This window comes from Rhinolophus ferrumequinum, chromosome 3 (genome assembly GCF_004115265.2).
Source record: "Rhinolophus ferrumequinum isolate MPI-CBG mRhiFer1 chromosome 3, mRhiFer1_v1.p, whole genome shotgun sequence".
NCBI lineage: Eukaryota > Metazoa > Chordata > Mammalia > Chiroptera > Rhinolophidae > Rhinolophus > Rhinolophus ferrumequinum.
Genome location: NC_046286.1, coordinates 61,686,910 through 61,699,467, shown reverse-complemented (window position 1 = coordinate 61,699,467; position 12,558 = coordinate 61,686,910). Strand labels below are relative to the sequence as shown.

The 12,558-nt window shown below is 36.3% G+C and overlaps 1 protein-coding gene across 5 annotated transcripts in view; it reads right to left on the bottom strand.

Moving 5' to 3' along the window:
* ARMC2 (armadillo repeat containing 2) overlaps positions 1–12,558 on the bottom strand; it is a 177,447-nt gene that overhangs the window by 61,536 nt on the left and 103,353 nt on the right. For 4 of the 5 annotated variants that reach the window (XM_033097793.1, XM_033097784.1, XM_033097812.1 and 1 more), the window contains one exon: positions 10,579–11,219. In XM_033097793.1, coding sequence (XP_032953684.1) covers positions 11,062–11,219 — 158 coding nt within the window. In that variant the 3' untranslated portion in view covers positions 10,579–11,061. Of the gene's footprint in view, positions 1–10,578; positions 11,220–12,558 lie in introns of those variants that run through there. The other variant, XM_033097821.1, reaches the window with a different exon arrangement.

The window sequence follows — 12,558 nt, the reverse complement described above, 5'->3', positions numbered from 1 at the left end:
TATTTCTCACTATAAGAATGAGATTAAATTCCAAATAGTTCTGTATTTACCACAATTAAGTTTAACTGCACATAAACGGTGGTGGTATTTTTAACTTAAAATTCATTTAAAAGCTAAAAGATTTTTATCCTTCTAATGGTTTGGCTATTTCAAATTAGTTTTGATAACAGACAGTTGGTAGATACAAAGATAAATAAAACTTGTTGGATAAGCACATTTTCCATTATTAAGATACTGTGAAAGTTTTACTAGTATATTTGTGACTAGTGAATATCATAAGGATAGCAAAAAGCAGGGGGACGGGGAGTCACATCACTAATGAAGCTCCAGGTCCTCAATTCCCCATGGAAACACTAAGCTACCAACAATATAAGGACCAAACTCTGGAAATGAGTTGGGAAGCTCCAGCCCCCAGGTAAACACAAAGCCAGGAGGAGGCTGCACTAAAAAGTGTAGAAAAGTTTGTGGCATTTTGCTCATCCTAGCCCCTCCCCCTACTCAGCAGTGTGTGACACAATTGAGAGGAAACTTCCAATTCCCAGCTCCTCCCTTGGGACAGAAAGAAGAAAGTGGAACTTGTGTCCAACATTCTGGCTTGTGTGAGGGTGGCTTGGAGGACTAGATTCTCCACTGATTGGAGTGCTAGTGGGAGTGGTAGTACAGTTTGGATGCTTGTTGAAGGCCACTGAGAACAGAAGGGAACATGAAGTGCCTTAGAGCAACAGGAAGTTTGCAGTTCTTTAGGCAGGTGCAAGGAGTGCAAGAGAGTACAGACAGGGGTGCAATACAAACTGAAACAGAGCTCCTGAGAAGAAACAGGCAAGCCTCTTAAGGAAATTATTACAGCCAAAAGCAGATGTATGTCCTAGAATAAAAGTGTGAACACACACACACACACACACACACACACACACACACGTCCAGCGAAGATAAATCCCCACGAAAGCTTTGAGAGGTCCCAGAACTTCTAGCCAGGCTATTGGCAAAGTCAGTCTGTAAAGCCTCAGAGAGGTGCCTATTTTTCAAATGCCCAAACCACAACAAAGTTCACAAGGCATGTAAACGGTTGAACGTGGCTCCAAACTGAGAAAAATCTAAATCTACAGAAACCAACCCTAAAGAAAGATTTCTGAATTACCTGAGAAAGAATTTAAAAACAGTTTTGTCTTAAAGATGTTCAATGAACTAAAAAGAGAATGAGATTGATAAAGAAAGCAGGAAAATAAAGCATAAATAAAATGAGAATGTCAATGGAGAGATAAACTATTAAAAAGAACCAAACAAATTCTGGAACTGAAGACAATGATAATTGAATTGAAAAATTCACTAGAACAGTGCAAGAGGAGACTTGATCAGACAGAAGAAAGAACCAGAGAACTTGGAGACAGGTTATTTGATAATATCAAGTCCGAGGGACAAAAAGAAAAATAAAGGAAAGTGAAGAGAGCCTAAGGAACCTATGGGACACCATCAAGCAGCCCAACATACACATTAAGGAAGAGAGAGAAAGGGGCACAGAACTTATGTAACTGAATGGATGAAACATCAAGTTTGAGGAAAGAAATGGGAATACTAATTCAAGAAGCTCAACACACTCCAAGAACAAACCCAGAGACCTACATTGAAACACATTATAATTAAACTGAAGAAAGTCAAAGAAAAATAATCCTGACAACAATTTGTCATGTACATACAAGGAAGCTTATACAAGATTATAAAATTTGTCAGCAATAAATCTTGCAGGCCAGAGGACAGTAGAATAACAACATTCAAAGTTCTGAAAGGAAAAACTATCGACCAAGAATACAATATGCAGCAAAACTGTTCTTTAAAAATGGAGGAGAAATTAGAGGACTTTCCAAGAGTTTATCTGAAGGAGTGTATCACCACTGGACCTGCCATACAAGAAATGCTAAAAGAAGTCCTTCAAGTTGAAATAAAAGGATGCTACAGAGCAATGGAAATAAAAAGTTCTCTGGTAAAGGTAAATATGTGGACAAATACAGAAAACTGTATTATTGTAATTTTTGGCACATATATCCACTTTTAGTTCTTGTACAGAATTTGAAAGACAAAAGCATAAAAAGTAACTATAAATCTATGTTGATGGATCCAAAATACATAAAGTATAATTTGTGACATCAATAACAAAGTGGGGGTAGGCAGAGCAATAATGGAGTGGAGCTTTTATGTGCAATTCAAGTTGATATGAGTTTAAAATAGACCATTAGGACTTTAAGATTTTTTTTTATATAATCCCCATGGCAACCAAAGAAAATATCTCTAGAATTTACACAAAAGGAAATGAAAAGGAAATCAAAGCATGTCACTACAATAATAATAATAATAATAAAACACAAAGGAGGGAGTAAGAGAAAAATGAGGAACAACAAAGCTACAAAACATAAAGAAAACAATGAACAAAATGGCAACAGTATTTCCCTATTACATTAAATATAAGCGCATTGAGTTCCCCAATCAAAAGCTATAGACTGGCTGAATGGATAAAATTTTTATTCATAGAGGTGGAAAGGATCCAACTATATGCTGCCTATACTAACTAACTTTAGATCTAAGGACACATATAGGCTGAAAATGAAAGGATGAAAAAGGTTATTCCATACAAATGGAAGCAAAAATAGAGCAGAGATGGCTATGCTAATATCAGACAAAAGGGCCAATTCACCAGGAAGATATTACAATTATGTGTTTGTGCAAATACCAGAGCTCCTAAATAAATACATGAAGCAAATATTAACAGAATTGAAGAGAGTGAAGAAGATAGCAATACAATCATAGGCGATTCAATTACCCACTTTCAATAACGGATAAAGCAAACAGAAGAAATTGGGAAACAGAGGACTTGAACAACATCCAACAATAGCAGAATATGTAGTCTTCTCAAGTGCACATGTAACATTCTCCAGGACTGACCACATGTTAGGCCACAAAACAAATCCTAATAAATTTTAAAAGATTGAAATCATACGAAGTATCTTCCAATCACAATGGCATGAAATTAGAAATTAGCAGCAGAAAGAAAAACTGGACAATCCACAAGTATGTGGAACTTACACAGCACATTCTTAAACAACTAATGCATCAAAGAAGCGATCACAAAGAGAATTGGAAAATATCTTGAGAGAATTAAAATAAACACACAACATACCAAAACTTATGGGATACAGTAAAAAAAAAAAAAAGTAGTGCTAAAAGGGAAGATTATAATTACAAATCCTTACATTAAACTACCTTCACACCTCAACTAGAAAAAGAACATGCTAAACCCATGTACCTTTTGCTAAAAGCCCCAACTCCAGCACAAGTGGCAACCAACCTCAACTTGGATTTTAACTCTCATCAGGTGGCCCGAAGCCTGGCATAAAAGGTGGCCAATCTGGGCCTGGAATGCAGCTTCAATTAAGGGCCACAAACCTGGCACAAGAGGCAGCTAACCTCAGCTCACATCATGGTGCCAACCAAAGGGGTTCAAGCTCAGCAAAAGTAGCAACCAGCTCTGGTTCACTGCATAGCCTCTCCCAGTCACCTCTAAGCCCAGTACAAGTGACAACCAACCAGATGACTTTGTAGTTCCTACCAAGAGGCCCCAAGCCTGGCACAAGTGACTGCTGATCTTGGCCTGTGCTGAAGCACCTCCCAAGAGGCTCCAGAACCAACATACTCAATGGCTGGCTTCAGTCCATACCAGAGCACCACCCAACCATCTCGACAAACAACACATCCAAAGGGCAGACTCAGCTGGCAACAGAGCCCCAGTAGAGCGACTCTCATTCCTCTGGGTCAGCCCCCACACAACAGCTCATCCATTGTAGTTACAGCCAGCCCTCTCAGCCAGTTAGCCTGAGGGCAAACCCCACTCACTGATATGCCAACAGCAATCAAGGCTCAACTAAAACAGGCAGGCACAGAGAACACACATACAAGGGACATCTCTGGAGCACCCAGCTCAGGTGACCAGGAAGACCGCACCACTGGGCTCCAAAGGACACCTACTACATAAGGCCACTCTGCCAAGACCAGAAGACACTGTGGATCTACCTAATACATAGTAACAAACACAGGCAGCCAGCCAAAATGAGACAAAAAAACATGTCCCAAATGAAAAAGAACAGGACGAAACTCCAGGAAAAGAACTAAAAATATAGAGAAAAGCAATCTACCAGATGCAGAGTTCAAAACACTGGTTATGAGAATGCTCAATGAAAAACTGATGAGCTCTGAGAACTTCAACAAAGAGACTGGAAACATAAAAATGGAGATAGGCAAACACAAAAAAGAACCACTGAGAAATGAATACAATAATTGAAATGAATACATGAGAGAGAATCAACAGATTAAATGAAGGAGAGGATTGAGTCAGCGATTTGGAAAACGGATAGTGGAAAACATCCTATCACAAAAGAAAAAATGAGGACAGTTTAAGGGACCCCTGGGGAAAACATCAAGCATACCAACATTTGCATCATAGGGGTACCAGAAGGAGGCGAGAGAGAGCAAGGGATTGAAAACCTATTTGAAGAAATAAGGATAGAAAACTTCCCTAACCTGGCAAAGGAAATAGACACACAAGCCCAGGAAGTGCAGAGTCCCAAATAAGATGAACCCAAAGAGGCCCACGCCAATACACATCATTATTAAAATGCCAAAGGTTAAAGACAAGGAGAAAATCTTAAAAGCTTCAAGAGAAAAGCAATTAGTTAACTACAAGGGAGCTCCCATAAGTCTGTCAGCTGATTTCTCAGCAGAAGCTTTGTAAGCCAGAAGCGACTGGCATGAAATATTTAAAGTGATTAAAAGCAAGGATCTACAACCAAGATTACTCTACCCAGCAAGGCTATCATTTAGAATTTAAGAAGAGATAAAGTACTTCCCAGACAAGAGGGGAAAAAAAAGTTTATCACCACTAAACCAATATTATAAGACATGTTAAAGGGACTTCCTTAAGAAGATAAAAAATATAAATTGGAAAATATAGGAGAGAAGGAAATTCTCACTGACAAAGGCAAACACATAATAAAAGCAGTGGATCAACCAATTATAAACCTAGTACAAAGGTTAAAAAGCAAAAGTAGCAAGATAATGTGTAACTACAACATAAATTAAGGGATACACACAAACACACACAAAAGAAGTAAAAAATAATGACCAAAAAATAAACATGGAGGGGATGAGTAAAAATTGTAGTGATTTTAGAATTTGTTCAAACTTAAGTGACCATCAACTTAAAATAGACTGCTGTAAACATAACTTGAAGCTATATATATATATAAGTATATGTACCATTAAGCACATGGTAACCACAAATCAAAAACCTTCAAGAGATATACAAGAAATAATAAGAAAGGAATCCAAAGACAACACTATAGAAAGTCATCAACACATAAGACAGAACAAGGAACAGAGAAGAACTACAAAACAATCAGAAAACAATAAAATGGCAATAACTGCACACCTATCAATAATTACTTTAAATGTAAATGGACTAAATGCTCCAATCAAAAGACATAGGGTGGCTGAATGGATTAAAAAAAAAAAAGACCCATATATATGCTGCCTACAAGAGACCCACTTCAGATCAAAAGACACACACAGACTGCAAGTAAGGGATGGAAAAAGATATTTCATGCAAATGGAAACAAAAAGCTGGGATAGAAATACTTATATCAGACAAAATAGACTTTAAAACAAAGGCTGTAACAAAACACAAAGAAGGGCATTTTATAACGATAAAGGGATCAATCCAACAAGAGGATATAACTCTTGTAAACATCTATGCATCCAACATAGGAGCACTTAAATATATGAAGCAAATATTGACAGACATAAAGGGAAAAATCAACAATAAAACAGTAATACCAGGGGACTTTACACTCCATTGACATCAATGGACAGATCATCCAGACAGAAAATCAAAAAGTAAACAGTGGCCTTAAGTGACACATTAGACCAGATGGATTTAGTTGATATTTTTATGGCATTTCACTCAAAAGCAGAAATCTGGACAAGCTAGAAGAAATGCATAAATTCCTATAAATATACAATCTTCCAATATGGAATCAGAAAAAAACAGAAGATCTGAGCATACCAATAACTACTAATGAAATCAAAAATCAAAAAACTTACAACAAACAAAAGTCCTGGACCAGATGACTTCACAGGTGAATTTTACTAACCATTAAAAGAAAAATTAATATTTCTCAAAATATTCCAAAACATTGAAGAGGAGGGAAGGTTCCCAAACTCATTTTATAAGGCAACCCTGATTCCAAAACCAGACAGACACTACAAAAAAAAATTATAGACCCATATTCCTGATGAACATAGATGCAAAACTCCTCAACAAAATACTAGCAAACCAAATTCAGCAATACATTAAAAAGATCATACCCCACAATGAAGTAGGATTTATTCCAGAGATGCATCATTGGTTCAATATCCACAAATCAATAAATGTGATACACCACATAAACAAAATGAAGGATAAAAATCATATGATCACATCCACAGATGCAAAAACAACATTTGACAAAATCCAGCTTTCATTTATGATAAAAACTCTCAGCAAAGTGGGAATAGAGGGAACATACCTCAGCATAATAAAGGCAATATATGACAAACCCACAGCTAACATCATACTCAATGGTGGAAAGCTGAAAGCTTTTTCTTTTTAAGATCAGGGTGTCCACTTTCATCACTTTTATTCAAGCTAGTATTGGAGGTCCTAGCTACAGCAATCAGACAATAAAAAGAAATAAAAGGGATCCAAATTGTAAAGAGGTAAAACTCTCATAATTTCAGATGACATGATACTATGTACATAGAACCCTACATAGAAAGAGTCCACCAAAAACCTATTAGAACAGATAATTCAGTAAAGTGACAGAAGACTAAATTAATATTCAGAAATTGGTTGCATTTTTATACACAAATAACAAACTATGAGAAAAAAGAATTAAGAAAACAATCCCACTTACAATTGCATTAAAAATAATAAGATACTTAGTAATAAATTTAACTGAGGAGGTAAAAGACCTGTACTCAGAAAATTATAAGACACTGAAGAGAGAAATTAAAGAAGATACAAATAAATGGAAGCATATACCACGTTCATGGACAGGAAGAATATAGTTAAAATGTCCTTACTACCCAAAGCAATCTATAGATTCAGTGAAATCCCTATCAAAACACCAATGGCATTTTCCCCAGAACTAGAACAAATAATCCTAAAATGTATATGGAACCACAAAATACTCCAAATGACCAAAGCAATCTTGAGAAAGAAGAACAAAGTAACACACTACCTAATATCAAACTATATTACAAAGCTATAGTAATCAAAACAGCATGGTACTGGCATAAAAACAGAAACACAGATCAATGGAATAGAACAGAAAGCCCAGAAATAAACCCACACCTATATGATTAATTAATCTATGACAAAGGAAGCAAGAATATACAATGGGGTAAAGACTGTCTCTTCAATAAATGGTGTTGGGAAAACTGGACAGATACATGCTAAAAAAATGAAACTAGACCACCTTCTTATCCCGTATACAAGCATGAATTTAAAATGGATAAATGTAAGGCCTGAAAACATAAACCTCCTGGAAGAAAACATAGGCAGTAAACTCTTTGATAATGCCCTTAGCAATTTTTTTGAGATATGTCTCCCCAGGCAAGGGAAACAAAATAAAAAATAAACAAATGTGACTACATCAAACTAAAGAGGTTTGGCACAGCGAAGGAAACCATCAAAGACCATCTACTGAATGGGAGAAAACATTCGCCAACAATACATCCAATTGGGGGTTGATAGCCCAAATATATAAGGAACTCATACAATTAACACCAACAAACAAACAAACAATCCTATTAAAAAAAATCCTATTAAAAAAATATATAAGGAACTCATACAATTAACACCAACAAACAAACAAACAATCCTATTAAAAATGGGTAGAGGACCTGAATAGACATTTCTCCAAAGAGAACATACGGAAATGGCCAATAGACATACGGAAAGATGCTCAATATCACTAATCATTAGGGAAATACAAATTAAAACCACAATGAAATACACCTCACATCTGTCAGAAATAAAGTGAGAGCCCAGAAATAAACCCTGATTATATAAACAAATGATATTTGACCAGGGTTCCAGGGCCATTCAATGAGGAAAGGACACTCTCTTCAACAAATGGTGCTGGGAAAACTGGATATTCACATGCAAAAGAATGAAGTTAGACCCTTCTTATCTTACACCATGTACAAACATATACTAAAATGGATTAAAGACCTCACTGTAAGAACTGAAACTATAAAATTCCTAAAAGAAAACATATGGGAAAATCTTCAGGACATTGGATTTGGCAATAATTTCTTATATATAACTCCAACAGCAAAGGCGAAAGAAAAAACAGACAAAGGTACCACATCAAACTTAAAAACTTCTGTGCATAACAGGGCACAATGAATAGAGTGAAAAGGCAATGTATGGAATGGGAGAAAATATTTTCAAATCATATATCTGATAAGGGGTTAATATCCAGAACATATAAAGAATTTCAACTCAAAGGAAAAAATAAAACCTGATTAAAAACTGGGTAAGGGATTTGAATAGACATTTCTCCAAAGATGTACAAACGGCCAACAAACATGCAAAAAGATACTCAATATCACTAATTATTAAACACAAATCTAAACCACAATGAGCTATCACTTCACACCCATTCGGATGGCCACTATCAAAAAACAAAACAGAAAACCACAAGTGTTAGCAACGAGGTGAAGACATTGGAACCCTGTACACAGTTAACGGTAATGTGAAATGGTACAGCCTCTATGGAAAACAGTATAGAAGTTCCTCAAAAATTGAAAATAAAACCACTGTATGATCCAGTAATTCCACTTCTAGGTATACATACTAAAGAATTGAAAGCAGGATCTCAAAGAAGTATTTACACACCCATGTTCATAGCAGCATTATTTACAATAGACATGAGGTAGACGCAACTCAAATGTCTATTGATGGATGAATGAATAAAATGTGGGGTGTGTGTGTGTGTGTGTGTGTGTGTCTACATCTATATGTATACATACAAGAAAATACTCAACCTTAAAAAGTAAGAAAATCTTGTCACATGCTACAACATGGATGAACTTTGAGGACATTATGCTAAGTGAAGTAAGCCAGTCATAAGAAGACAATACTGTGTGATTCCACTTACATCTAAACTTGTCAAATTCATAGAAACAGAAGGTAGATTGGTGGTTGCTAGGATTGAGGGCAGGAGGAAATGTTTGGAAATTGTTGAATAGAGGTTCAGTTGCAAGATAAAAAAGTTCAAGATTTGTTGCAGAACAATGTGAATATACTTAGCACTACTGAACTGTACATTTAAAAAATAGTTAAGATTATAAATTTTATGTTGTCTTTTTTATGACAATTTTTTTTAAGGCACGTAGATAGTTCCAAATGGTCCAGCTTGCACAAAAGTGTGAGCAGGAAGAATTTAGTATGTAGGAGAGCAGGTATAATGGTATTCCACCATGAGTTATTATAGGTATTAGTTACAAATACCGAGGAGCTGCTTTAACGGGAAATTTTTTTTATCTTTTTCACTGAAAATAGAATATACAGCCTGATTTGCATAAAATACTTAGATCCTTAAGTGTTTTTTGAGAGATTAGCTCCTTACACTTAACATGGTGTTATCTATTGGAGTGAATCTACTAGCACATACTTACACATGACAGGCAAATAAGGTGAATGTCCCCAGCAACTTTGATGAGCCCTAATCAGGGATGAGCCTCAGATGAGAAGAACCCTTGGAAAATCTATTTGTTCCCGGAAATTTACGTTTTTCTAAATAGGCTTTGAGAGCCTGTCCAATCTGGGATGCCTGCCTTCATCCCCTTAGTCTCAGTATTTTGTAGGTGAGAGATGAACCATTAATAACAGCTGTTTTCCAAACAGAGTAGTAAACCTACTTTTATTTCCAAATCTTCATTTGACTGGTCTAGGATAACAACAGTAATCTCAATTTATTTAATTTTTATCACTTATTCAAAGGCCAAACTTATCCTACAAAGAATGGCAAACTAATAAATTACCATCATGTTATAATTTATTGAGCACTTACTACACATCGGACATTGTACTGGGCCATTTGCCCCTTTAATGTTTTGTTATGTTTTTTTCTGAACTAAACTACAACAAAATAGGTATTATTACTATTTTACAGCTGAAGCTAAAGAAATGAAATTACTTGTTCAGGGCCCAAGCAGGGGAGAGCTAGGATTCAAACCAAGACCTGGCATACACCTAAGCCTGCACTCTCTCTACTACATTATATCACCTCCTTAGTCAGAGAGAGTTAGAATTGGAAGAATTGTCTGGCCTAGTGATTTTATTTCAGATGAAAAACGGTAAAATACTCCCCTTTTCATCTATTTTACTTATTTAATAAAGAGTAGATGGCGATGGCCCTAAGTGGTCAACCCTAATTTTTTCTGTTTACTCCTTCTTGTAATATGAGAACCACAAAAATACTGGTGCCTAACTAGAAAATTATTATTAGAGAAAAGAATTACTACAGATGCTTATGTAGTGATGCCTCCTAATAGTGCTGACCACCATTCTTTCAATATACAGACTCTAATACTAGTCTTCATTGCATAGTTCGTTTAACTACAGAACTGATAAGCCCTTAAATTCCAGAATTGTTAAATCAGGGTATTAAGACTAGAACTAAATTACTGAATAAAGAATAGAAGAAAAAGTCATTTACTTAGGAAAAAACATGCATATATTTTTATCTTAGATTTCTTATAGCATAAAGTACATGAATATTCATTTTCCCATAATACCTAATAAAAAGAAATGCTTGTTTCTTTTAAAATACTTTGACTACTCACTAACACCAGTACCTGAAAAACTTTCAATATTTGTTAACACTGAAAAAAATGTTCATGTTTGTTACCACTTCTTAAGAATGAAGGAGACCTGACCTCCTGTCTCTGGTGTTAATCTGCATCATGTCAGAAAGCGGGAATAGGCAGGGGTTCCAGGAAGGTGTGATGACTCTGAATTCGGTTTAGAAGCTGCTGTGCCACAGGTTTGAATTCTGTTTCCCAGTGGAGTTTGTGATAGTTTTTTAGGTCTTGGTCAAAACTGCCATCCAGTGCTAGTTCTTCATCTGTATCAGAAAAATCAAAATTGTAGCAATTATTTGGAAATGTAATCCTATTGAATACAGTTTAATTTTTGATGGCATGAGTTAAATCCATCGTGGGTCATCTCTAATTCCAATCTGACACAGATAATTTAGGGGTTCAAAGGTTTTTCTGTTTTTGTTTGTAAAGGCTTTTTTATTGAAGTTCTTTACTCTCTTCTGTTCTTTACAAATATTTTAAAACAAGTATATTTTAGTCTCTTGATTTAAAAAAATGGACAATAATCTTCTCAAAAAAATTCTAAATTGCATTGAGCTCTTATTTCAACTAATCTCTTAGTGTTCATATGTAACTCCACATCCAAAAGTCAGATCACAATTGCTCAGAATAAACAAAGTATTAGTAAGTTACTTCATTATCTGCACATTAAAAGTTAACTAGTTCAGTGCTTGACAGATACCAAAGGAGTCAGGAAATCTTTTGTGAAAGTAGCACAATTGAACTGGATACTTTGAACTTGACTGAAAATCACCTCTGCTGGCTTTGCTGCCTTCAAAGCAGCCTGGACATACTTATTTGAAAGACAATCTCCCCCTCCCGCTATGCTGTGTCCCATCACAGTGAAAAGTAAGAGGGTTTGAGGACCCCAAGATGGATTAGAATCCCAAGTGAGTCTATGGTAATGCAGAAAACTACTTGTAAAAAAATTTAAAAAAAGCAAAATTACAATTTTAATTTGCTTCTTAATCCAAGGGCACCCTGAATTCTGTAGACATCATAAGTATATCCACCCACACAGGAAGCTAAATGGACACTCATGTTTCTGCGCTGACCTACACTGAGGTTTTTCTTGTTTATACTGAGCCTCATGCTCCAGTGTGAAGGACTTTGGGAAAAGGCACTGGCCGGCCAGTCAGAAGATTGGCTCTGCCACTTCCCAGGTCTGTAACTGAGGCAGACTTCGTACGCGGTAACCCTTCGTACGCGTAACATTAAGCCCTAAAATGACCACAAATACTGCTACGTACATAATTTGCAAACTTTATTCGTAGAGCTCATTAAAATCCTATTATAAAATGCTTCATGACTGTTTACATCCAATTGGCTACACTGAGTATGTGTGTACACCTGCATACTTTGGCACTGCCGGTGTGAGTGGCACCACCCAGAATAAGACAAAGGAGGCTGGAATCCCAGTGTGTACCTGCCCCTCCTCTCCTCACAGCCAAGTGGACAGGTAGGTATGCGGCTCTGAGATAAGCTGCAGGCAGACAAACACTTCAGCAGGGCGCTCCGTGGAGACCTGTGCAAACAGACCTGCATCTCCCTACCACGTGCTCACCAGGCCCTCGGAAGGAGGCG